Source organism: Lactuca serriola, chromosome 5, assembly GCF_051521515.1.
Source record: "Lactuca serriola cultivar US96UC23 chromosome 5, Lser_US96UC23_V15, whole genome shotgun sequence".
Classification (NCBI taxonomy): Eukaryota; Viridiplantae; Streptophyta; class Magnoliopsida; order Asterales; family Asteraceae; genus Lactuca; species Lactuca serriola.
This window is the reverse complement of record NC_136412.1, coordinates 236212207-236239788: the sequence shown is the minus strand read 5'-3', so window position 1 is coordinate 236239788 and position 27582 is coordinate 236212207. Positions and strand designations below refer to the sequence as shown.

The 27582-nt window shown below is 38.7% G+C and overlaps 1 protein-coding gene across 1 annotated transcript; it reads left to right on the top strand.

Moving 5' to 3' along the window:
- Positions 1-3548: 3548 nt before the first annotated feature.
- Positions 3549-9043, top strand: LOC145053761 (putative sulfate transporter 3.5). The gene is made up of 12 exons (XM_079001858.1): positions 3549-3927; positions 4028-4235; positions 4350-4521; positions 5076-5141; positions 5405-5518; positions 7092-7208; positions 7410-7536; positions 7642-7928; positions 8051-8241; positions 8332-8414; positions 8564-8640; positions 8735-9043. The coding sequence occupies exons 1-12, from the start codon at positions 3597-3599 to the stop codon at positions 8897-8899; spliced, it is 1938 nt and encodes a 645-aa protein (XP_078857984.1). The 5' UTR covers positions 3549-3596; the 3' UTR covers positions 8900-9043.
- The last annotated feature ends 18539 nt before the right edge of the window (positions 9044-27582 follow it).

Here is a 27582-nt window from a genome sequence, read left to right as displayed (position 1 = left end):
TAAGGTAACTATCCCAATGCAAAAACAGCAAGAAATCCCGAATATACCTCTGTCTGACGCACCGACTCACCGAGTCACCCTCTAGAACTCGCCGAGTAGGGACAACTCGCCGAGTCCACAGTGGGACTCGCCGAGTCCATCAAGCAGAACACCAAAAATCGAATTTTTTTCAAACATCTCAAGCATCAATACAATAGAAACCAATCAAGGCTCTGATACCACTGATGGGTTTTGGTCATAAGACATCCTATGTGCTCATACAAACTCTAATGCTTGGATCTAGGTTTCTCTATTGTACATGCTTTAAATCCAAGACTATGAACCCTAATTCTAGCATATGGAAATCAATATTAACATATAATTAGGTTTATGATATTACCTTGATTGTTATGTAGCAATAACAATCCCAATTCCTCCTTGAATTGACTTTTGAAGGCTTAGAGTCACAAGTGTCACTCCTCTAATGGCTTACAAACACCAAGAGCAAATGGAGAAGGTATAAGGAGAGAGGGGAGGTATTGAATTCGTTTCTAGGACCTCTTGGGAAGGCTTACACGAATTCATGAGCCTTAGGGGGTTTATATAGGTGTAAAGATTAGGGTTTTAGTCCTTATCCTTATCTAGTTGCTTACCCACCAAGCAACCATAAGATAAGTCTTAGAAACCCTTATCCTAGTCGAATTCTAAGGCATTATCTCCTTAAATTCGTTCACCCTATATTTAAGATAATCCTTACCTTATTTTGTAACTATCACATAACTACAATTCAGCCCCTCTAGTTTAATTAATTACACTTGATCACAAAATTAATTCTTAATTAATTATTGACCAATATTAATTAAACAAATATGATTTCTCCTTTAATATATTATTCTTATAACATATTAATAAATCATAATAACCTCTCTCTCTATTTATTTCTCCAATCAAGTTGCTTTGGTGAAGGCAACCCAAAAGGACCATGCACCATCGGGTCAAGTACATACCAAAATAGTTATGGACTTAGACACTAATCCAACACTTCTGGACTCAACTCTTCAAACAATTGGGTACTAAACTTCGCCACTCAAGTGCTTACCACTCCCAAACCGATGGCTAGCCTGAAGTAGTCAATAGATGTCTCGAATGTTACTAAGCGCTTTTGTACATAACGAGCCTCGCTCATGGAATCGCTACCTCTACCTTGCGAAATTCTGGTACAACACAAGCTACCACTCCTCCACAAACATAACACCCTTTAAAGCGATGTATGGCCGAGACGCAACCACAATCCATGACTACACCCCAGGCTTAAATCTAACAGCTTCTATCGATGCCTCGCTTGTAGAACATCAACGCATTGTCACTGTTTTGAAAATAGCTCTGGACAAGGAGAGGAAGCGAATGACCAAACATGCCAACAACAAAAAGAATGGAGAAGCAATTCCAGGTTGGCGATTTATTTTACTTACGCCTACGCAACTATTGCCAAACTTCTGTCACAGTTAGAGATAACCAAAAGCTCTCCAAACGCTACTTCGGTCCTTATCGTGTTTTAGAAAAAATTGGCCTCGTGGCCTACTGTTTATAATTGCATATAGCATCCTATGTGAACCCCGTTTTTCATGTTTCCCTGCTCAAGGAAAGCCACAGTCAATTAGTTTCCTCAGAATTCCCAAGTGAGTGGCTAATTGATTTTCAAACAAACAATCCCAAACCAGAACGCATTCTTCAGCAATGCAATTCAGGCAACAGCAAGGAGGTCCTCATCCAGTGGAAGAATCAAGAAGCATCAGATGCTACCTGGGAAAATTTACAAGAAATCATCGTCCGATTTCCAGAGTTCGTCGGACATGAGGACGAGTCCGCTGTCGAGAAGGAGGAAATTGATACGGGTCATTCCGCTACACAAGTCCAACCATCTACAGCCCAACAGACTCCGAGACCCAAACATGTTTTCAGGAAGCCTAACCGGTACCTAGACTAAGAGAGGGTATAACAAGTTAACAAGTCTTTGCCACTTTCCCTTATTTGTTGCATGCATGTACGTAACCAAGGAGCACTACCGGTAGTTTTTCCTTGTTCCTTTCCATGTTCCATGACTCGGTAGTTTAAGTTGCATTTTTTATTCATGTTATTATAAAAAGCATTGTATTCCTTTTAAGGTGATATCAGAAAATTGTTCCAAAATTGCTCTTTCTCTTCTTAGCTTCCTGGGAGAACTGGCCCATCTCTGAATTGGGTTGCATCAGCAACTATATGCGACTTCGAGAGTCGTCCAAACTACATGGGTGATGCTACAACTTAGTGTTTCTACGGTGGCCTCTTTTGAGAGAAAAAAGAAGAGTCGTAATTTTTATTATCATAAGAGATCCACTCAGTATGCTTTGAATTTAACATAAGGAAAAATGTGTCTTAAGGACAACCTTACGTTGTACTAGGAATGAGTGGTGGGGCCTGGAATGGAGCCATCGATAAAGGAGAGAGAATCTTCATATTTGAGAAGAAAAATTACATGTTTCCTCCATAAAAGATAATAGGAGGACGAGAGTTTGATCGAATTTTTTTCATTTTTTCTTATAAATTCAAACTTTCTAAATTTTTAAAATTTCATACTTAATTTTTTTAAATAAACCCATGTAACACATGAGTGTCACACCTAGTTAAGAGAATAAAGGAAAATACAAGACTAGAAACCACGGATAATATTATCCATTTATTATAATTATTACTTTTGTATACATAAATCGAATTATCGTCTATTAAAAATTTACAAATTGAAGCCGAAGATATCCAGATAATGATAGTTTTGACAAAAAAAAAAAAAAAAAAAACAGAAATTAAATGTATTTTTATTTTTGTTCCTTGTTTATTTTCTTATTTATATAAAATCATGATATATATGGAATCCATTAATTTTATTTTTTAACCATTTTGTTTTATTTTGATATTTGCCTTAATCTAATAAATTAGAATATAAATGAAAAAATAAAATAAAAGGATATTTGATTTCTCATCTAGAACCATCGGTATTCTAAAATAGAAAGGTTACTTGGTTGATTCAAAATTAAAAGCAGATCGGATAATCCAACAATATTTCATGATTTTAGTCCGAAATGGGACTTATATATTCCGTCCAATTATAGAATGCTTAATTTGAATACAATTAAAAGTTTACTTTTATTATTATTTCAAATATTTAAGAATTTATAATTAAATTTAATCAAGTAAGTATTTATACATTTAAATTTTTTTTAAGAAAAAATATATATCGACTACTAACTCTTATCCGTTTTTTTGCCTCTAACCAATGCTGTAATTTTTTTTCTTCTAACAAAGCAGGTAACCCTTTTCGTTATTTTCTTTATCAATTTATGTAATACACGATGTACATTAAATTCAAAGAAGTGGAAAAAAGGTCAATACGAAGTCAAAGTTAATCACGTCCTTTTCAACCTCCTTCAAAATAGAATCAAATATCCAATTTCTTTGCATTTATTTTTAATTATTACTCCCAAATTTCTATAAATACCCAATCAACAACCTTCCTTTCCAATACCCCGCTTTCATCTCTCTCTCTCTCTCTCTCTCTCTCTCTCTCTCTCTCTCTCTCTCTCATGGCGCCGGTAGTAGGAGGAGGAGCCGCCGGAGAAACATTCCACAAAGTGAACTTCGCCGCCCCAAGAAGCTTCGCGGCGGCGTTCAAGTCTGATTTGAAGGAAACCCTATTCCCAGACGATCCATTCCATGACTTCAAAGGGAAGCCATTGCCGATAAAAGCCAAGAAAGCTTTACAGTATTTCGTTCCGATCTTCGAATGGCTCCCTAAATACACCCGTAAACTTTTCATGTATGATCTTTTAGCCGGAATCACCATTGCCAGCCTCGCCATTCCTCAAGGCATCAGTTACGCTAAACTCGCTAACATTCCCCCCATCATCGGCTTATGTTAGTTTCTTCCCCATTCTTCTTGCTTCTACTTTTTTTTGTAACGATTCATGCAACCATAATTTCATGGATTAATTTTGTATCCGTTTTCTTTTAACAGATTCGAGTTTCGTTCCTCCTCTAATCTACTCGGTGTTTGGAAGCTCGAAGCATCTTGCTGTTGGAACAGTAGCTGCTAGTTCATTGATCATAGCTGCAACCATTGAAGCAAAAGTGAACCCTATTGAAAACCCACAACTCTATCTTAATCTAGTCTTTACTGCTACACTCATCTCCGGTGTAACTCAGTTGATTCTTGGTGTTTTCCGGTGAGTTTATGGACTCATACAGATTCCAATTAATTTCTTGTTCTAAGTATAACTAATTCATCTAAATTATATATTAGTTAACTAATGTACTATGATGTAATTAATTAAATATAGGCTTGGAATTTTGGTCGATTTCTTGTCACATTCTACGATCACTGGCTTCATGGGAGGGACAGCAACCCTTATTTGCCTTCAACAATTGAAAGGCATTTTTGGTTTGAAGCATTTTACTACACATACTGATATGGTATCCGTTATTCGTGTCATCTTGAAGAATAGAAAAGAGGTATAGATATAGTAATATTAATATATATATACAAAACAGAATTATTTTAAGCGAAAGATTTATAAACAATATAATTATACGGGTCTTACGAAAGCCCCATATATTGTTGATTTTTTTGTCAACTGATATATACTTATGTGTCCCGCTTCTTTGGATTTACATGTTTGATTTGATAAGAATACGTGACTCGTTTTCTTACTATGTTTGTTGTTACAAACACATGTTATCTTGTGTTATAGATGTTTGTGGTTATTCTTGAGTAACACATGCATGTTATGTCAATTTAAGGCTCTTTATTAAAACGATGATAACAATTGAAGTGACAATATAACAATAATTGCAGTAATAATTCACATGTCGTGTTTCGAGTACAAACAATACTCTACGTAACTATCTGAAAACAATTTTCTACTTTTTTTGGAAGAGTTAACTCAAACACCTACTAATTCTATTCCTAAATATACATATATACACCTTTTCAACATATTTGATACTCCTACGTCATATGCCCTTTGGTATTTTTCTAATTTTCTGTAATTATTATGTTTTTCCAGATAAGATGGGAAAGCACTGTAGTGGGTGTAGTTTTCCTCGTCTTTCTTCAATTCACAAGATTCGTGGTAAGTAATTTTCTAATACCAACGATTTTAATTATAAATTTGAGCCTCCCTAAATTTTGGTTTGCATCATTTTGGTCATTAATCATGCGAATGGATGTATTGACAACATACATTCATAGTAAAGAAACAAAAGAGAAGTTATTGCTTCTCTTTTTAGTGCTACAATTTCTTATCACTAAATATGACGTACGCTTGTAATATTAATGACGTGGAATTTTTCTTAATAAAGTTGTTAATACACGATCGCAAAAATGGATTTTCAGAAGCAAAAGAAACCCAAGCTATTTTGGGTGTCAGCAATAGCTCCCATGGTGGTCGTGGTAACAGGATGCGTCTTTGCTTATGTAGCACATGTTGAGAAACATGGAATTGCAATTGTAAGTTTCTTACTCTTATAATCTCCAAAATTTAACAATATTTATATTGAATATATAATTTAATTACAATATAGTAATATCTTATTAGAAAGAAATTATTATTTTTTGACTTTTCTGGATGAAAGTAAATATCAAATTAAATTGAAGTTATGGAGTTTTTATGACGGAATTCACGTTTAATGTGGTTAACATATGTATTTTTCTATTAATTATCATCATGGTAAAGAGACTATTTACAATAGAATTTTCCTTTTATCAATGAATTTTAACTAAATAAATTGTTTTTTCTTAAAGCTGTATGATTAAAATATATTTAATGTTGTGATTTTGTCAATAAGTCGGATTTGGCAAGAGTTGTCCAATTTTGAAGCGTTACATTTAATTGCTTTACTGTGAACACTTTTACTAGGAAGTCCACATCCACTGATAATTGTTCCCACCAAATTATTATATATTTTCTTAATTTGTATGCCACCTTTTAGTTAGTTGTCAACCATAGAATTTATTGTGGTATTAATATTACCACTTTTTACACGGATGATATCCATATTTTTAGAAAAAAAAAAAACTTTAATTTATTCTGTTTGTATATTTGTGATGATGATTTTAAGTTATGGATATAATTAGTCAAATACTTGAATATATACCAGAATTTTAAAAAACATCTGTTATTAATCACTAAGATTCAAGATAATCTCATTATATATTTTAACTAGGTGTGAAACCCGTGTATTACACGGGTTTATAAAAAATCTTTAATATAAAACTATAAGCATTACATATTTTTTAAAGTAATAATTTTACATAAATATAAAGAATATAAAAAAATTAAGTAAGTAATAAAGGTTGTAGAGCATTTATTATGAAATTTAATAGAATGATCTACTTTACATATATAAATCTCATTAAAATGTGGATTTTAAATTTAAAAAAAATAAAAAATTTAAGAAAATGACAAGTGGAAATGAAATAATTCAAAAACTCTTAGCAAATGACATGTGTCAAATTCAATGAGAACATGACATTTGGCAAAATTGATTTTCATTTATTAGGTTAGATATTTTTCCAATGTCTTATTATTTTTATTTTTAATTAAGCAATAATCATTTATAAGAAAACTCTTTTAAACTAGTTGATTAGTGTATTAGATTCCCACTCTTTTAGCATATTAACTTTTGACAAATAGACCATCTGTCGACATTCTGATTTTGTATGTTAGATTTGGATATGCAACCTATAGGTATTATATAATCAAAAGCAATTTTTTAAATCCTACAAAAGGTATATTTTAATCTTGACATGCATCCTATTACAAGACCACAACATACCTTTCACTTCTTTATGTAAAACCTTTCTTTTTCAATACTTATAGACAACTAAGTTCCGATTTCCTACTAACGAAGTAACAAACCAAAAGTCTATTAGAAAATAAGAGTTCTTTATTAAACAAAAAAATCTGATATTTTTTTCATGATTCATGGGGATTAATTAAAAAGGTTTTATTTTTTTTAATGAAAAATAAAACGTATGATTGATTATATATGGTGAATTAAACAAATTTCGAAAATTGCAGGTGGGTGACTTGAAAAAGGGAATTAATCCTTCCTCCCTCAAAAATTTGGATTTTGATCCCAAATATCTATCAGCACCTATACAAGCAGGACTCGTAACAGCCATGATTGCTCTTGCTGTAAGCACACATATTTATTTTCATAAAAATAACATTAATTATCTAATATAAGTAAATATAATAACAAATTTATAACTGTTGTTTTTAGTTTACTAATTCCTCATGAACATTATTATACTTCTATTATTTAAAAGTTAAGAGAAAAATTATTTATTATTTATAATTTATAAATTATAATAAAATTTTGGGTGCATGTTGCAGGAAGGAATAGCAATCGGAAGAAGCTTTGCCATAATGGAAAATCAACAAATTGATGGAAACAAAGAGATGATAGCTTTTGGTCTCATGAACATTATTGGATCTTTCACTTCATGCTACTTAACTACAGGTTAATTTTTTCTTCTTCAATTCTTTTTTCCAATTATTTTAAAAAATAATTACTTTCTCTTAATTATCCTAAACAATACTTTAAAACATCTTTTCTTTACTGCAGGACCATTTTCAAAAACAGCAGTGAATTACAACGCAGGGTGTAAAACACAAATGGCAAATGTAGTTATGTCAATATGCATGATGCTTACATTATTCTTCTTAGCACCCCTCTTTAGTTACACTCCTCTTGTTGCCCTTTCTGCCATTATCATGTCTGCAATGCTTGGTCTTATTGAATATGATAAAGCTTATCATCTTTACAAAACCGATAAATTTGATTTCATCATTTGCATGGCTGCTTTCTTTGGTGTTGCCTTCATTAGCATGGACGTTGGCCTCATGTTATCGGTATATATATATATATATATTAATTTCTTCTAATAATTCTTGAAACATTTTCTTATTGTTATGTGTAATATGTAACTTATTACGTGAATGAAAAATGGTAATTATTTTTATATATGTTACAGGTGGGTTTAGCGTTATTGAGAGCACTTCTATATGTGGCTAGACCAGCAAGTTCAAAGCTTGGGAACATACCTGATACTAGTGTATATCGAGATATGGAACAATATCCAGGAGCCATTGACATTCCTAAGACTCTAATTTTGCAACTTGGTTCTCCAATTTACTTTGCGAATTCAGGTTACTTGAGGGAAAGGTATAAATTCTGTTTTCCATTTTGATAATGTGATTAATTAATATTATCAAAATCTGACCTTTTTTTGACATGATTTGGAATCGTTTGAAGGATTTTGAGATGGGTTAGAGATGAACAGGTCAAGAAAGCTTCTGAAGGAGATGATGTTGAGCATGTTATACTAGATTTTGGAGGTAAGATGCATAAGGTTTTGATCAATTTCTATGAACTTAAGTAAATGTTATAAAATATAGAATCGTCGATGACCAAAATATATATTAAGCAAGACTCTCAACCCGATGTTTAATACAATAATTAATACTTGTTATGCCAATTTATCCAGGTGTCACATCTATTGATATCACGGGAGTTGAAACTCTTGTTGAAATTCGTAGAAGTTTAGAAGTCAGAGATATTAAGGTAATTCGCATATATTAAGTTTATAATATTCTCCAGAATGAAACAAAAGTAATATTTGCTGGTAATAATTCTAAATATATGTTTATATTTGCAGGTTGTCATAGTGAATCCAAGACTCGAGGTCATGGAGAAGTTGATTGTTACGAATTTCATAGACAAAATTGGGAAAGAACGTGTGTTTCTATCTATCGAAGATGCAATTGAAGGGTGCAATTTTTCACTCACACCCCAAAAGGATTGTGGTAGTGAAGAAAGTTGACAATATAAGAAAGCATTTTACTCATTTGTATTGCGAGAATAGGTGAAAAGATGTATTGTATTTATCATCTATGTGGTTAATTGTAAATGCATGAACCGTTGTTGCGATACAAAGTTTGTATGGAAACAAATACTTAGTAAATAATGAGTGCAATGTGTAGTAAATAACAAACAAGAAGATAAACACTATAAAGCAACCAAATATTGGGTGGAAACCTTACAAGAAAAACCACAAGACACTAGACTTTTATTATTAAATAATCGATAGAAGGAAGAAAAGAGAACTGTACACAATTCTTGATGGAGAGGGAGAAGAATTTAAAATGGTTAGAATGATTAAAATAAGTCTATAATTTTAAGCTAAGAAACTAAAATCTTAAAATTATGCAAAAACTTCTAACAAATGGTAATATTCCAAATCCTAATGACTTGGAAACCAAGCAAACAAATAACTTCCAAAAAGCGATAATTCTACTCACAATTCAACAAACTCCACCTTCACATGCACAAATTCCATCTTCAACAAGAAAACTTCAATCCCCTAAAAAACATTATACAAGTCTCGTGCCATAATTAGTTAATCACCAAGGACTAATTAATCTTGAATATCAAACCTGGACACTACAAAATGGCATCGTCAATTATATTAACAGCACTATCAACTACACTATTAGAAAATAGTCCGTTAATAAAATACGAATTACGACATGAGAGGATTTATGATAGACAAAAGAGCATGTGATAAAATAAATGTCATCTTTTGTTAAAACTGAGATATTTATGACACACAAATATGAATGTCGTGACGTTATGTCATCTTTTGATTATATTTAGGACATAAAGCATGCCATGTTTTAAGGTTATAAAGAAAATTTAAAAATAAAGATACTCTTCTTTTTATATGTCACTCATTTTGAAACGTCGTCTTTTAATGTTCTCAAGTATATATTGCATTCATCAGAACCCTAACTAAATCCTTTTTTTGTTTCAAACTTCTCTCCATTTCTCTCTCACGATCGAAGGAACAAACCATAAAATATGTATTAGGGTTTTAATGGTGAAAAGATGTAACTCGATCCTCTCCATTGACCCGCTTCACCAACGTTGCTGAAACTAGTCTTCTTCATCTTTCAAGATCCATCAATTCTCATAAACCATCACTAGAGGATCTTCTCTCAAAAAGCATTTCTCGTCTCCTATGAGGCTTCCATGTTGACTTATCTTTCGATTTAACGACGTCATTAAAGTAACGTCCTCCCTCCTATGGATTACATATAGGTGGTGGCGCACTCAAGGTGTAAGTTTTCTCCTGATTTTACACCACCAACAAGGCTCAAGAATGTCAACATATTACTTTCTATCATGAAATGGATTACGTATGATGCATCCTTATCTTCTCTCGATTTTGATTTTTAATTTTGATTTTATGAAAGAACTTGACCTACTTAAACATGTTGCAGAGTTTCCTTCCAAATTATATATGTTTTGTTAAGTAGAACCCTGAGAAGCTCTTAGAAGGATGCATACTACAACTTCATCATGAATGAAAGTTTAGGAACCTTAATTGTTTGTTCTCTCTCCCATTTCTATCGAGGGAGAAGCACAAAAATTGTGTATGTATGTGTATATATATATATATATATATATATATATATATATATATATATAGACACACACATACACACACACACTTGCAATGTTCATAGATTTAACACATAGATATGGAGAATTAGTGGGAGGGAATTGAAAATTTTCTTTACTTATTAATTTAATTTGTGTAAATTATATTGTTGATCAGGACCTTAAGCAAGCTAAACGTCCTAATAATTTGTTCTAGGGCTAGGCTGAGTGTCTTGGTTTCGAGAAAAAGAAACACAAAAATGTATAAACTTGTAATTTTTTACAGGCTCGATTTATGTTGTAGTACACTATAGGTGAAAGAAGTGGAGGAGTTGAACAGGAGGAGGATAACGACGAGTCCAAATCTGCACAATGGCCAGTTTGTGGTGGCAAAGAAGTAATATTTGGTGGTGTTGATGGGTTTGTGAATAACGTTAAAAAGCTTCAGATGAGAGAGATTTTTTCAAAGCGGGATTGTTTTTTTATTATGTATGATGCACATGAGATGTTTAGAAATATCCTCTTACATGTTTTGGTTTATCCTTCTGTTATTTCGCATGGTTTCAACTTATTTGATTCTTGATTTAGTTATCGTACAACGCAGTTGAATTAATTGCAAAAGAAGATTTATTTGTGTTTTGACACTTTACACTAAATTGATTTCATGTTTCTTTCACAAACGATTGTAAATTTAGGTGTTTTTTTCCCTATGTCGTTTCTCTTTTTCAAGTTTTGTAACGACCCAATTTTCACGTCCAAAAATTTCGTTTTAAAACATTACTTTAGGAGACATTAATAATTAAAACATTGTTTGATCAGACCATGATACAACGTAAACCGTGTCTAAAAGTCAAATCATACAACCAATCAAAATATCAGAGTATAAATCCCAGAGAATATCGTAAATGCGGAAACCAGAGAGTGTGTGTGTGACATGCTGCTACCGCGCCGGCTCCTTTCCCCTAGCTGAGGAGGTACCTGAAACCAAAACTGAAAACTGTAAGCACAAAGCTTAGTGAGTTCCCCCACCGTACCACATACCAAATAATCTCATAACATACATATATCGTCAGGCATATCTGGGTGCCCGACCTTCCCCTTCGGTCCTACCGACCGGATACTTCGGGGACTATCTCCCCTCTACTGTCACTAGCACATAGCATCATAACATACTAGCACATAACACAACGCAGGCAATACCTAGATGAATATCACAGAGACAAACATCTACGAATAACTCCTACTGGTGGGCCGGCATTGTGGTCGTAGACCCACCGCTACTAGAAGGTAACTCACCTCGAAGTAGCTGCTGATCTGATCGGGAACTGACTGCCTACTGCTGCTACTGCTGCTCCGGAAATCCTCCAACTGCAATTCCCACAACATACTCAATCAAACACTGCTCACTGACCTTTGGGTAAAATGACCATTTTACCCCTGACCACGCCCTAAGTCAAAGTCAGAGTCAACTTTCAGTTGACCCGACTCGCCAAGTTGGCTTTCCAACTCGCCGAGTCCCTACCCAAACGACTGCCCTGAATCCCGATCCTACCCGTCGAGTTAGGCGACGACTCGACGAGTTCACCTTCTTAGCCAATATTCAAGTCCTTCATCCTACTTGCCGAGTTGTATGAACAACTCGTCGAGTTCATCTTCATCCGACGGACACTCATGCTAAGACTCGCCGAGTTGTATGAACAAATCGCTGAGTCCATCTTCATCCGAAGAACACTTATGCTGAGACTCGCCAAGTTGTATGAACAACTCGCCGAGTCTGTTCTTGATCTAAGGAGATTGCCTTGAACTCGCCGAGTCAGGGCATTGACTCGCCGAGTACCTCCATAGATGAGTTTAGCTTCCGACTCACTGAGTCACACCCCGTGACTCACTGCTCACTCGACACTACGAAAAGGGGACAAACTCGGAGACTCGCGAACAGACTCGCCGAGTCATATGAACGACTCGCCGAGTCGTTGCCATGCACCCACTAAATACACAGATTTGCTCGATTCCAGTCCATGCCATTCATAGATCTGGACTTCTAGGACACGAATCACACGTAAAGTTTCCAACTTTACGTGTGGATATTCACCAATATGGATTTTAGGGCTCAAAATGTCTCAAAAGGGTAGATCTAGGGTGAACAAGCAACATGGGGCTATAAAGCTAACAGATCTGAGCTCCTGGAGCTCAATCTTGCCTAGATCTAGAGGCCAAACATCTTATTACGACATATAATGCACATACAAGCTTGGGGATATGTCCAAGAAAGACCTAAATGAAGTACTAAGCAAAGAATCATGGGGAAAACGGGTTATACCTCAAAGGAACTGCTGGAAGAACACAATAATGCTTGGATGGCTTCCCTTCTTCTGGATCTACTTCCTTCCTCCTTCAAAACCTTCCAAAAGCACACAACAAAGCTTCAATACTTCAAAGAACAAGCATAAACGAGGGTTGGGAGCTCTGGGGAGAGAATGGGGGCTGGCCTGGGGCGAATAAGTCGCTTAAATAGGGTGCAAACCCCTGAAACTTAGGGTTTCATCCAACAGCTGTGACTCGCCGAGTCCAGGATATGGACTCGTCGAGTCGCCAACTTAAACGTGTCCCGGGTCCCGCATCCACTCGGCGAGTCGGACCTATGACTCGCCGAGTCCAAGGCTAAAAGAAAGGAAATACTCAAATAACATTTACGTACCAGGAACCGGGTGCTACAAATCTCCCCCACTTATTTTAGACTTCGCCCTCGAAGTCTGCTGCTCGATCCTGAAACAGCTCGGGATAATGCTCCATCATCTCGTCCACCGGCTCCCAAGTCCATTCCGAACCCTTGTGGTGCTGTCATTGCACCTTCACTAGCTCCACCCTCTTGTTCCTCAAATCCTTCGACTTCCTGTCGAGGATTGCGACTGGGCGCTCAATGTAATTCAGGCTGTCATCAACCTGAATATCCTCCAAAGGTACTACTGCAGGATCGTCCACTAAGCACTTCTGCAACTGAGAAACATGGAAAGTGTTGTGGATCTGGCTGAGCTCGGCTGGCAGATCCAACCTATACGCTACCTTGCCCACCCGGGCTACGACCCTGAATAATCCGATGAATCGCGGGCCCAACTTGCCCCGCTTCCTGAATCGAATGACGCCTTTCCAGGGCGACACCTTTAGGAGAACCATATCCCCGACTTGGAACTCCAAATCGGATCGACGCTTGTCGGCATAACTTTTCTGCCGACTCTGAGCAGTCTGAAGCCTGCTCCGGACCTGCTGGATCCTCTCGGTCGTCTTGAGCACCACTTCGGTGCTCCCCATGACCCTTTGGCCAACTTCACCCCAGCATATCGGGGTCCTACACCTCCGTCCGTACAACATCTCGAAGGGAGGGCGGTCGATACTCGCGTGATAGCTGTTGTTGTAGGAGAACTCGGCCAGGGGAAGATAGGTATCCCAGCTACCACCGAAGTCTAGCACGCACGCCCGCAGCATATCCTCTAGAGTCTGGATGGTCCGCTCGCTCTGCCCATCCGTCTGCGGGTGAAAGGCAGTGCTAAAATGCAGACGAGTGCCCAACTCGTCATGGAATCTCTTCCAAAATCTGGAAGTAAAACGCACATCCCTGTCCGAGATCACCGATACTGACACCCCATGCCGTGCCACAATCTCCCTGATATAGATGTCGGCCAATTTCTCGGCCGATATCCTCTCCTGAATCGGAATAAAGTGAGCACTCTTGGTCAATCTATCCACGATGACCCAAATCGAATCCACTCCACGTGCGGTCCTGGGAAGCTTCGTGATAAAATCCATCGTGATATCTTCCCATTTCCACAGTGGAATATCCAACGGCTGCATCTTGCCATGCGGCCTCTGATGTTCGGCCTTGACCTTCCTGCAGGTCAAACATCGCTCGACATACCATGCCACATCCCGCTTCATGCAGGGCCACCAATAGTCTAGACGAAGATCTCTATACATCTTCGTCGCCCCGGGATGAATAGAGAATCGGGACTTGTGTGCCTCCTCCATCAAAATCTGGCACACGCCTCCGTGATATGGCACCCACACCCTACGGTGTAGTGTCAATAGTCCTCGGCTATCATAATCAAAAGAGGAAACCTGACCCACCACACGCTCGCTCTTCCGATGCTCCTCCTTGATAGCCTCCTGTTGAGCCTCCCGAATCTGCTCCAACAGGGGAGTCACCACGGTCATCCTCATACAAACGTCCCTGATCGGCGTCGCCTTGCGGCTAAGCGCATCGGCCACCACATTGGCCTTCCCCGGGTGGTAAAGGATCTCACAATCATAATCCTTCACCACGTCCAACCATCGACGCTGCCTCATGTTCAGATTCGGCTGATCCATGAGGTACCTCAAACTCTTGTGGTCCGTGTAGATGGTACATCGAACCCCGTAGAGGTAATGCCGCCAAATCTTGAGGGCAAAGACCACCGCCCCCAACTCCAAATCGTGCGTCGGGTAGTTTGCCTCGTGAGGCTTGAGCTGCCTCGAAGCGTAGGCAATGACATGCCCCCTCTGCATCAGTACCGCGCCCAACCCAGAAATGGACACATCACAATAAACCACAAAATCCTCTATGCCCTCTGGCAAGGCTAAGATCGGCGCCTCACACAATCTCTGTCTCAGCGTCTCAAATGCAGCCTGCTGCTCGGGTCCCCACCGAAAGACCACGGCTTTCTTCGTCAGCCGCGTCAGGGGTACGACTATCTTGGAGAAATCCTGGATAAATCTCCGATAGTATCCTGCCAATCCCAGGAAACTCCGAATCTCAGATGGAGACTTCGGAACCTCCCATCTCATCACGGCCTCGACCTTGTCCGGATCGACCAGAATCTCGTTCTGGTTGACGAGGTGTCCAAGAAATTGCACCTCGCGCAACCAAAACTCACACTTGGAGAACTTGGCATACAAGCTCTCCCTCCTCAGGGTCTCTAACACCTCTCTCAGATGCTCCTCATGTTCCTCCCGAGTCTTGGAATAAACCAAGATATCATCGATAAAGACTATCACAGACCGATCCAGCATCGGTCTGCATACGCGGTTCATGAGGTCCATGAACGCGGCAGGAGCATTGGTGAGCCCAAACGGCATCACCACGAACTCATAATGGCCATAGCGCGTCCGAAACGCGGTCTTCTGCATATCGTCCTCCCTGACCCTCATCTGATGATAACCCGAACGCAAATCAATCTTGGAGAACCAAGATGCTCCCTGAAGCTGGTCAAAGAGGTCATCAATCCTCGGAAGCGGGTAATGGTTCTTCACCGTTACCTTGTTCAGCTCCCGATAATCTATACACATCCGATGCGACCCGTCCTTCTTCTTCACAAACAGAATCGGGGATCCCCATGGCGAACTGCTCGGACGAATAAATCCCTTGTCTAGCAGCTCCTGCAGCTGCGTAGACAATTCCTGCATCTCGGGAGGAGCCAACCGATACGGTGCCTTGGCTATCGGAGCCGCACCAGGAACAAGGTCAATCCTAAACTCAACCTGTCGCTCCGGAGGTATCCTAGGAAGCTCCTCTGGAAAAACATCTGCGAAATCTCGGACCACTGGAACCCCGCTCACTGTCGTCTTACCCGCCTCCTAGGTATCCATCACATACGCGACATATCCTGTGCATCCCTGCTGAAGGTAGCGCCTAGCCCTCGCTGCTGAACATACAGCGGGTCCATACTGGGGCCTCTCACCATGAATCACTAACTCTCCCCCGCCTGGGGTCCTGACCCGCACTAGCTGTTGCGCGCAATCTATCACCGCCCCATTAGGGCTCATCCAATCCATGCCTATAATCACCTTGTTCCCACGCAACGGTATGGGAACCAAATCTACCAAATAGCGCTCCTCGAACAAACGCAGCATGCAATCTCAAAATACCATCGATGCTCACACCGATCGATCATCAGCAATCTCCACCTCCAAAGGGAAATCTAACTCGCCTGATGGCTCATGAAACTTCTTGCTAAGCGCAAGGGAAACGAATGATCGGGATGCACCCGAATCAAATAACACCTGAACTGGGAGGCCGTTCACATGGAACGATCCTAATGCATACATATACATACAGAGCACATATCAATAACATAACATCATAAAAATAAGATAGAGGGAAAGAATCATACCCGTCACCACATCGGGTGCGGCGCGTGCTTCCTCGGTAGTCAGCTGAAATGCTCGGCTCCTCACCACTGGAGCCTCTGCCTTGCCCTGTTGGCCATCCGTGATCCGCAGGGTCGCTGGAGCTAGCGCCTTCACCGGCGCTGAGACTGACAACTGGGGGCAATTGGCCTTCTTGTGGCCCCTCTGGTTGCAGTGAAAACACAGGAACTCTGATGTCTGAATAACTGCTGTCGGAGCAGTGCAATCCCTGCTGATGTGCCCAGACTTGCCGCACTTGTAGCAGCCTGATGATCCCATCCTACATGCCCCCTCGTGCGCCTTGCCGCATTTCCTGCAGCGTCCCCGTCCCTGTTGGCCTTTCGGCCCCGCATCAAATCCCTTGGGCTTCTTCCCCGAAGCCCCTCCTGACTGACCCTCTTCTGCCTTCCGTTTCCGGATGTGCTCCAAATCTATCTCCCTTTCCCTCGCCCTGGCAATCATGGAGTCCAGGGTAGGGCAAGCCGAAAAGCTAACATGCTCCCGGATGTCAGCTCGTAGCATATCATGATAACGAGTCCTCCTCATGTCCTCATCACTAGCATACTGGGGCACCAACAAAGCCCTCTCCCGGAACTTGGCGGTGATCTCCGCCACAGTCTCCGTCGTCTGCCTCATGTCTAGAAACTCCCTGGCCAGCTGCTGAAGCTCGACAGCCGGCGCAAACTCTGCCCTGAACTTGGTCACAAAGTCCGACCAGGTCATAGCCTCGATAGCTGAGGCTCCCAACGAGTCACCCACTGACTCCCACCAATCCCGGGCTCGGTCCCGTAAACACCCTGCTGCATACCTCACCTTCGACCCCTCGGGGTAGAAGCTAGTCAACTGGGCAGACTCGATGTCTACAATCCATCGCCTGGCAGCAATGGGGTCTTTCACCCCATGGAAATCCGGCGCACCACTGCCCCTGAAGTCCTTGAAGGACAGCGTGCGAGATCCTGACTGGCTAGATGCCATATCACTCCTGAATGTCCGAAGGCGATCCTCCATCAACTCCATGATCCCTTCCTTGATCGACCCAAAGAGAATGGGGGTCGACTCAAGGATGCCTCTGGTAATCTCTGACGAGATGAACTCGCGTAGTCCCTCATCAACCGGCTCGGAACCTGATCCCGAACCTGACCCCTCTCCTGAACCGCCATCTACCGGCCTCGATCGAAGTACCACCATTCTGCAATACATCACAATAATCATTAGTGATACTGATACTTCCTGGGGGATCACAACTACTTACAAGTTCCCTGGTCTTATCTTGGCCTTCCTTGGTTCGGGTACAGATCCTCTGCTTTTAGTAGTACGGGCCCATACTACCTTCCACATCTATCCGTACCTTCTTCAAGGAATGCCTCGACTCCACCAGATCCCTTTCACTACTGCTGATCACTGCTATACTCATCCTAGGCTTGCCCTAGGGAAATCTCTAATTCCACTCTAACCAGTCCTCAGCTGCTGTAGGCCTCCTTGTAATGCCAATTAGCCATTACCCGAATACCATCACATGTGACGAGGCTCAGATAATCCTTCGAGTACCTGACTCGTCCCTACAACGGTTGGACTCAAACAAGAGTTGCGCAGTAGGATCACATCCGGCACTCTAAGATTATTCAACCCTGATCACATGTGACGTGACGCATTCGCCTAATGGCTAACACCCATTATTCAGAGTCCCACGTAGCACGAAGCAAGCAGCATTCAGATAAGGGTAACATTCTCAATTAACTCTATCTACTTTCAGGAACTGAGCTAGCATTTAGTGCTAAGCTCATACTACCAGGCATAACCTAATCAGGCTATCCTATTTACTGTCCACTCAATATCTAGCATGCAATTCTCACACAACTGAAACACATAAAGCAGGCACATAAGGCATCACTCCTAGATCCTTAGTCCTATTCTAGCATGATGTTCTACAAAAGCTGATAAACATAACATAAACTTGTATGGATACTTTGGGGAATACTTACTTGAGCTCGGCCGGTCGCGCACATCACACAATTCGTTCTTTCTCAAAACTCTTTTCTCAATTTTAGAAAACATTTTCTTTTAGAAAATCTTTTAATCCCTCGATTTGAGTTTAGACACTCCCGAGGGTGTGTCCGAATCCCTCAAACCAGGGCTCTGATACCAACTTGTAACGACCCAATTTTCACGTCCAAAAATTCCGTTTTAAAACATTACTTTAGGAGACATTAATAATTAAAACATTGTTTGATCAAACCATGATACAACGTAAACCGTGTCTAAAAGTCAAATCATACAACCAATCAAAATATCAGAGTATAAATCCCAGAGAATCTCGTAAATGTGGAAACCAGAGAGTGTGTGTGTGACATGCTGCTACCGCGCTGGCTCCTTTCCCCTAACTGAGGAGGTACCTGAAACCAAAACTGAAAACTGTAAGCACAAAGCTTAGTGAGTTCCCCCACCGTACCACATACCAAATAATCTCATAACATACATATATCGTCAGGCATATCTGGGTGCCCGACCTTCCCCTTCGGCCCTCTCAACCGGACATTGCCTAGCATATCTGGGTGCTGGCCTCCCCTTCGGTCCTTTCGACCGGATACTGCCTAGCATATCTGGGTGCTGGCCTCCCCTTCGGTCCTACCGACCGAATACTGCCTAGCATATATGGGTGCTGGTCTCCCCTTCGGTCCTACCGACCGGATACTGCCTAGCATATCTGGGTGCTGGCCTCCCCTTCGGTCCTACCGACCGGATACTTCGGGGACTATCTCCCCTCTACTGTCACTAACACATAGCATCATAACATACTAGCACATAACACAACGCAGGCAATACCTAGATGAATATCACAGAGACAAACATCTACGAATAACTCCTACTGGTGGGCCGGCATTGTGGTCGTAGACCCACCGCTACTAGAAGGTAACTCACCTCGAAGTAGCTGCTGATCTGATCGGGAACTGACTGCCTACTGCTGCTACTGCTGCTCCGGAAATCCTCCAGCTGCAATTCCAACAACATACTCAATCAAACACTGCTCACTGACCTTTGGGTAAAATGACCATTTTACCCCTGACCACGCCCTAAGTCAAAGTCAGAGTCAACTTTCAGTTGACCCGACTCGCCAAGTTGGCTTTCCAACTCGCCGAGTCCCTACCCAAACGACTGCCCTGAATCCCGATCCTACCCGTCGAGTTAGGCGACGACTCGACGAGTTCACCTTCTTAACCAATATTCAAGTCCTTCATCCTACTCGCCGAGTTGTATGAACAACTCGTCGAGTTCATCTTCATCCGACGGACACTCATGCTAAGACTCGCCGAGTTGTATGAACAACTCGCTGAGTCCATCTTCATCCGAAGAACACTTATGCTGAGACTCGCCGAGTTGTATGAACAACTCGCCGAGTCTGTTCTTGATCTAAGGAGATTGCCTTAAACTCGCCAAGTCAGGGCATTGACTCGCCGAGTACCTCCATAGATGAGTTTAGCTTCCGACTCACTGAGTCACACCCCGTGACTCATTGCTCACTCGACACTACGAAAAGGGGACAAACTCGGAGACTCGCGAACAGACTCGCCGAGTCGTTTCCATGCACCCACTAAATACACAGATTTGCTCGATTCCAGTCCATGCCATTCACAGATCTGGACTTCTAGGACACGAATCACACGTAAAGTTTCCAACTTTACGTGTGGATATTCACCAATATGGATTTTAGGGCTCAAAATGTCTCAAAAGGATTGATCTAGGGTGAACAAGCAACATGGGGCTATAAAGCTAACAGATCTGAGCTCCTGGAGCTCAGTCTTGCCTAGATCCAGAGGCCAAACATCTTATTACGACATATAATGCACATACAAGCTTGGGGATTTGTCCAAGAAAGACCTAAATGAAGTACTAAGCAAAGAATCATGGGGAAAACGGGTTATACCTCAAAGGAACTGCTGGAAGAACACAATAATGCTTGGATGGCTTCCCTTCTTCTGGATCTACTTCCTTCCTCCTTCAAAACCTTCCAAAAGCACACAACAAAGCTTCAATACTTCAAAGAACAAGCATAAACGAGGGTTGGGAGCTCTGGGGAGAGAATGGGGGTTGGCCTGGGGCGAATAAGTCGCTTAAATAGGGTGCAAACCCCTGAAACTTAGGGTTTCATCCAACAGCTGTGACTCGCCGAGTCCAGGATATGGACTCGCCGAGTCGCCAACTTAAACGTGTCCCGGGTCCCGCATCCACTCGGCGAGTCGGACCTATGACTCGCCGAGTCCAAGGCTAAAAGAAAGGAAATACTCAAATAACATTTACGTACCAGGAACCGGGTGCTACAAGTTTCCTTATTAAATCCTTGTCTTATTAAGTATGTGTAGCATTGTAGCATGATATGTTAGCCCAATTAGAAGGACATCATATGTATTCATATTTCCTCTCCCTATTCTAATCTTCCCTAATAAATAAAGATTTGTTGTGATATGTCACATTCTCATTTATTTTGTCATATGGTTATTTTAAATTAATTATATTCCACATGTCATTTTATGAGTTTTTCATTTTATTCAATTCTAGATAGTATTTAAATGTAATAATAAATGCATATCAATTTTATTAATGAACTTTCCTTCTAATTTCAAAATGATTAAATTAAAGATTCATTAATTTTTTTTTATCTAAATTATTTGTTTAAATTTAAAAGGAAAAAAAAAACATTTTAATTTTTATAATTCAATATTTTCTCATTTTTCTGATAAATTCATACTTCTCAAATGTCTAGAATTTTGTATTTAGTTTTTCTTTTAAATAAACTCATGGAATACATGGGTCTCACACCTAGTAAAAGAATATGTTTATTCTCCTTTTGTCATGTGTCACCCTATAACATATCGTAATTAATGTCATATCACTTGTCAACCTATTGATTCTCCATTTCAATTTTTAAATTTTAAATTTCCCTCTCTAATTACATTTAAAATTAATAATATTTGAATAAAAATTAAAATACAGTTAATATAGATTATAATCTATTGGTAGTATTGCACTTATACGAAGTTGATGACCATTTTTATGAAACAATTGTGTTTAGATATTTTTATTTACAGAACATATTATTCAACTTTTTCCATTATTACTTGCATTTATACGAAGTTCACCATTTTTAGTTAAGTAGAAACCCATATAAAATTTATTTTGATAAATCACATTGGATCATTGATCTAAAATCAGTCCCTCAACAGCTAAAGTAACTGCTTAATCTGTCACCCTCTGTGACTCAAGCCTGAAGCCAAAAGTTATCTTTTCATGCAACCCTTTTAGTTTAGGGCACCAAGGGAATCAAAGCAAGTATTTACACAAATTGTAACGAAAGTTGATTTGAACTTATATTATAGCTGAAGAGTATTAATATTATTATGACATATATTGAAGTGCTTATATAGTTAATTATATGCATATTTAGATGTAACTGGTCTAGTAGAAGATTGATAAACATTTTCAGGACAAACAATCCTCCCCTATTTTAGTGTAACCCTTGAACAAAAATAACCTTATCATAATAAACCAAACGAGTACATGTGAAAATATCGAAACGGTTGAATTTCCATTTAGTATCATACACTTTCAAATACTCGAGAATCAGGGTGTTCTAAGAATTGAACCCATCAACCCATTTGAATACCAGAAAATAAAATACATACTAGATTATTGAATTTCTAGCAATATATAACTTGACATTATTATAAAGTTGTGTGTCCCAATCCTTTCATGATCGTATCAAGATCAAGTCCACAACCTATTGAAATGTGGCTACACTTCACAATCATGTAGGCAACTCCTTTCCATGTATTTGCACATACATTTATCAAAAGAATTATTAAGAAGTTAAACTTCAACCTGGATAACTTGTAGAACCGAACACATACGTGGGATTAATACTTCATGTGTTCCAATCTATAAGTATGAGTTCTCCACATTAAATCAACTCCTAAAATTATATTAGGAGGGAATTGGGTGTCTCATCGTTATAGAATTAAACGGACTTTAATCTCATCCCGATTAAAGACTTGTGCACTAAGTCTCTTGTCAGACCTTCAGTCAAGTGATCTTCAAAAAAAATTTGCGATTTTACAAACTCAACTGAAATCACACCATTAATGATTAGTTCTCTAATTATACTATGTCTAATACCTAGGTGTCTACACTTGCCATTATAAACCTGGCTATATACCTTAGCCAAAGCGACTGCACTATCAGAAAGGATAGAAATAGGTTTTATCGGTTTAGACCACAAAGGAATCTCACAGACTAAATTCTATAGCAACTCTGCTTCTTTACTAGCAGCTGCTAACGCAACAAACTCATATTCCATTGCTGAGTTTGTAATGTAAGATTGCTTCTTGGAAGCCCAAGAAATGGCATCTCTCCTAAGCAAGAATACTCAACCAGAAGTTGAGGAATGATCATCCATGTTGGTTATCCAACTTGCATCCGAATCACCTTCTAAAACTGAATTACTCCCCAAGTAACTCAAATCATAATCCATGGTTCCCATGAGATACTTAAATACTCTATTTATTGCTTGTCAATGTTGAGCAGTAGGATTACTAGTGTACCTGCTCAACTTACCCACAACAAAAGCAATATTAGGTATGGTACTTGTCATGACATACATCAAGCTACCAATAGCCTTAGATTATTCCAACTGTGAAATGGAAACACCATTATTTGGCATTAATTTCACACTTGGATCCATAGGAGTACTCATAGGAGAACAATCGGTAAAATTAAACTACTTGAGAATTTTCTCAATATAAGGATTTTGAGTCATCACCAAATATTTGTTCATCCTTTTTAATTCTTATTCCAAGAATTACAGCAGACTCTCCTAAATCTTTCATGGAAAACTTAGATGATAATAATTTCTTTGTTTCATCTACTTGATTTTGGTCGGTACCAAAGATCAACATGTCATCTACATATAAGCAAATCATCACTCCAGCTCTAGCAGCATAATCAAATCTACTATAAACACATTTTTCACATTAGTTTGTCTTGAAACCAAAAGACAAAATAACCTCATCAAATTTTTGATGCCATTGTTTAGGTTCTTGTTTCAGCCCATACAAAGATTTGACAAGTTTACAAACCATATGCTCTTTAGCGGGCATAATGAAACCTTCTGGTTGTTTCATGTAAACTTCCTCGTCAAGATCACCATTTAAAAAGGATGTTTTTACATCCATTTGGTGAATACCAGATTGTGGATACTTGCCAAGGCAATCAACAATCTAATAGTAGAAATACGTGCAACAGGAGCATACGTATCAAAATAGTCAACATAGAGTTTTTGTCTAAAACCTTAAATGACTAACCGGGCTTTGAACTTTTCAATAGTCCCATTAACATTCATTTTATTTTTGAAAATCCATTTGCAACCATGTGGTTTAGAACCTGGAGGCAAATCAGACAACACCCATGTGTTGTTCTCAAGAATTGATATTTCATCATCAATTGCTTCCTTCCAAAAGGTACTATCGCGAGACTCCATGGCCTTTTGATATGTCTTAGGATCATCTTCAATACTATAGCAATAAGAGTATTCAAGATTAATTTCATCCCTTGAACTTTCCACCAAATACAGTTGGAAGTTGGATCCAAATTTTTTCGCAATTTGGCCTCTTTTGCTACTGCGAAGCTAGTGTGGTTCTTCTACATTACCACCATCTCAACTTTCTAAATTTTGAACTTTATTAGTACCAAAATTCAGATCCTTAGGCCTTTGAATTGACAAAAAACGCATTTTATCAAAAATTGCATCCCGTGATTCAATAACGGTGTTAATCGAAACCCAAATCATTAGGTTCTATTACATAAAACCTATATGCCTTGGAATGTTTAGCATATCCAATGAATATATAATCAATTCCACGTTTTCCCAAATTTTGCTTTTTGGGCTCGGTGAGTTTTACAACTGCCCGACATCCCCAAACCCGAAAATAACTCAGATTCGGTATTTTCTTGAACCAAAGTTCAAATGGGACTGTTTTTTTCCTTTTATTTTGAACCATAATTAATAGACACAAGGTTGTTAACATGGCCTCTCCCCATAATCCTTCACTCAATCCCAAGAATGACAACATCAAGTTTACCATTTCCTTAAAACTCGATTTTTGCGTTCAACAATATATTATGTTGGGGTGTGTAAGGTGTTGTGGTCTCATGAATGATACCCACTGATTGGAACTATATGGGATCCATATATTCACCTCCCCTATTAGTCCTGAGACATTTAACCAGAATGCCCAATTACAATTCCACCTCAGTTATGTATATTTTGAATTTATCTAAGGCTTCATCCTTAGAATGTAACAAATAAACATAGCAAAACCGAGTATAGTCATCAATAAAAATGACTACATACTTTTTATTTCCCAAAGAAGGAGTGGAGTGAAAATCATGCAGGTCACAATGTACAAGTTCCAAAACAGTTGTATTTCTAGTGACACTAAGAAAGGGTTGTTCTGTTACTTTTGTAAGCATGCATGTTTTACATTTATCAGATGTCATATCAAAAGCTGGAATTAATCCATCTTTTGACATCTTATGCTTCCTTTTAAATTTGACATGACCTAATCTTACATGGTAAAGCATAGATTTATCATCATTAGAAGCAGAAGTTACAACTGCATAATTTTGAACCGGTAATAATTTGTCAACGATATTCAAACGAAATATTCTATTATTTAAATATCCAAACCCAACAAACATTCCACCCTTAGACAAAATAAACTTATCCGACTCAATAACTTGTTTAAAACCATCATAATTCAAACAACTAGAACTAACAAGATTCTTGTGAATCTTGGGAACAAACAAAACATCAAAAAGCCTAATTGTCTTTCCAGAAGTAAATTCAAGACAAACGCCACCAACACTACAAAATAGGAATAAATGAATCATGTCTCTTTTTCAGCACCAACACATCTTCAAGAGAAGTTAACGTTTCAAACATCCGTTTATCCTTTAATACACGGTTCGTTGCCCCATAGTCGATCCACCAAGCAACATCATAATCCTGTACATAGAATGATTCAGGAATGAATGAAACATAGTAAACATAATTCTAATTAGAATGATCAAAGTTAGTAAAAGACTGACCTCCTTTAACTTGAGCAGAAGACTCGATCTGTCACACCCCCGAACCAGATGGCGGAAACGTCCGGGCGCCTGTGCGTGACTTCATCCTTGTAGTGTCATCACATAGTATATAATTGAAACATAATATCATAATCACCACACATGTAATATAACAACATACATTGTTTACATCTAGTATTGTGTTTAAATATTACATGCCAAATTTATTAAAGTATGATGAAACAAAATATAACAAAACATCCATTAGATTGTTCAGCCCAACCTACTTCACCGGTTTCCTGAGAATACGAGTTAATTTAAAAAGGTCAACATAAAAATATTGGCGAGTTCATATGCATGTTTGAGAAAAGGATTTGTATAACTTTGTAATCACAAGAAAATCCTATATTTTCTTAAAATAGTTTAGTACGTTTGTTTTCGGTCTTGTATTAATGCATGTGTGTTTTTGTTTAATAGAATTCCAAAAGTAAATGAAGAGAATGTGAATAGAATGCCTCCAGACAACCCTATGTTGCCTGTAAAATAGAATGCTGGTATATCAACCCCCGAGATTGACTACCGGTATGAGTATGTTCCCGAGTAATCCAAAGAGAAAAGAGAATGGTCTCCCATAAATTTCGTAATGTTACTTCCTCTAAGTGAGTCGTTATAACCATGCTAGATAATGACAAGTTCGCCTGTCTTGGCGTTTATGAATGCCGACGGAAAATAGAATAAGGTTTTTTTCAACCTAGACTGGTTTAGTGTAACTGTAGCGAACAGCTCAGGTGTGGGGTGTCATCCGCGTATAGATTTATACACAAACCCCCGCTCTCCCTCGAAGAGACTCTGGTTATAACTACAGGCTACGATCGTACATTTAATAGGTGTCAATCGACATGTCTCACTAGATCCTTAATCGAATTTACGCAAAGAGAAACATATAAAACTCATTCAAGGCCCAATGAACCATGTAAGCGAACAACTGAGGCTCACTAAACATGTAAGCCATTTTCAGGCCCGAAAGGAATGAAATTATATAACATGAGCCCAAAATATATGTAAAATGACAACTAAGACCCATTTCACATGTAAGGTATTTACAGGTCCAAATAGCACGCAAATAGTATCCAAGGTCCGTCGTGCATGTTAATGGGTCAATGAGGCCCAATAAACATATAAAGAGTATTTAGGACCTATCAAGTATATAAATGGGCCACTAAGGCCCAATAATCTAATAATGGTAAAATTAGCCCGTTTGTTATTATTTTGCTAGTATTAGCTCAATTATTTACTAAAATAGCATAAAAGGTCCACTTTTTGTAAAAAGGACATTCTTGGCCAATTAAGCCAAAAATTTACAATTTATGCCCAATTTTAGTAAAAATAACATTTTAGGCCCCCTTTTGGATAAAACTTGTATTTAAGGCTAGTTTTTGTAAAAATAACATTCTTAACTGACTTTTGTCAAAAATATCATTTTTTGCTTGATTTTTGTGAAAATATACATTTTCAGCCCATTATAGAAAATTTTATCTTTTTAGCCAATATTATTATATTTTCGCAACTTTAACCCTTGTTATAAAAAATTTACATTTTGGCACAACTTTCTTGAAAATGACAATTAAGCCCACAAAAGATCAAAAATTAGCATTTGTGGGCTCGAAACCTTGAAAAGCCCAAATAAGGCCCATTTATGAAAATATTTACATTTTTGGTCCCTATAAGGTCTCAATTGTTGAGTTTAGCCATGTTTAGCAAAAATTTCCTTTTAAACCCCTTGCTAGC

Bases quoted from the DNA above. Each gene is read 5' to 3' on its own strand.
- LOC145053761 (XM_079001858.1), top strand. From the start codon at position 3,597: ATGGCGCCGGTAGTAGGAGGAGGAGCCGCCGGAGAAACATTCCACAAA. The intron at 4,522-5,075 runs GTATAGATATAG...ATGTTTTTCCAG, and splicing joins TCTTGAAGAATAGAAAAGAG to ATAAGATGGGAAAGCACTGT. The intron at 7,537-7,641 runs GTTAATTTTTTC...TCTTTACTGCAG, and splicing joins TTCATGCTACTTAACTACAG to GACCATTTTCAAAAACAGCA.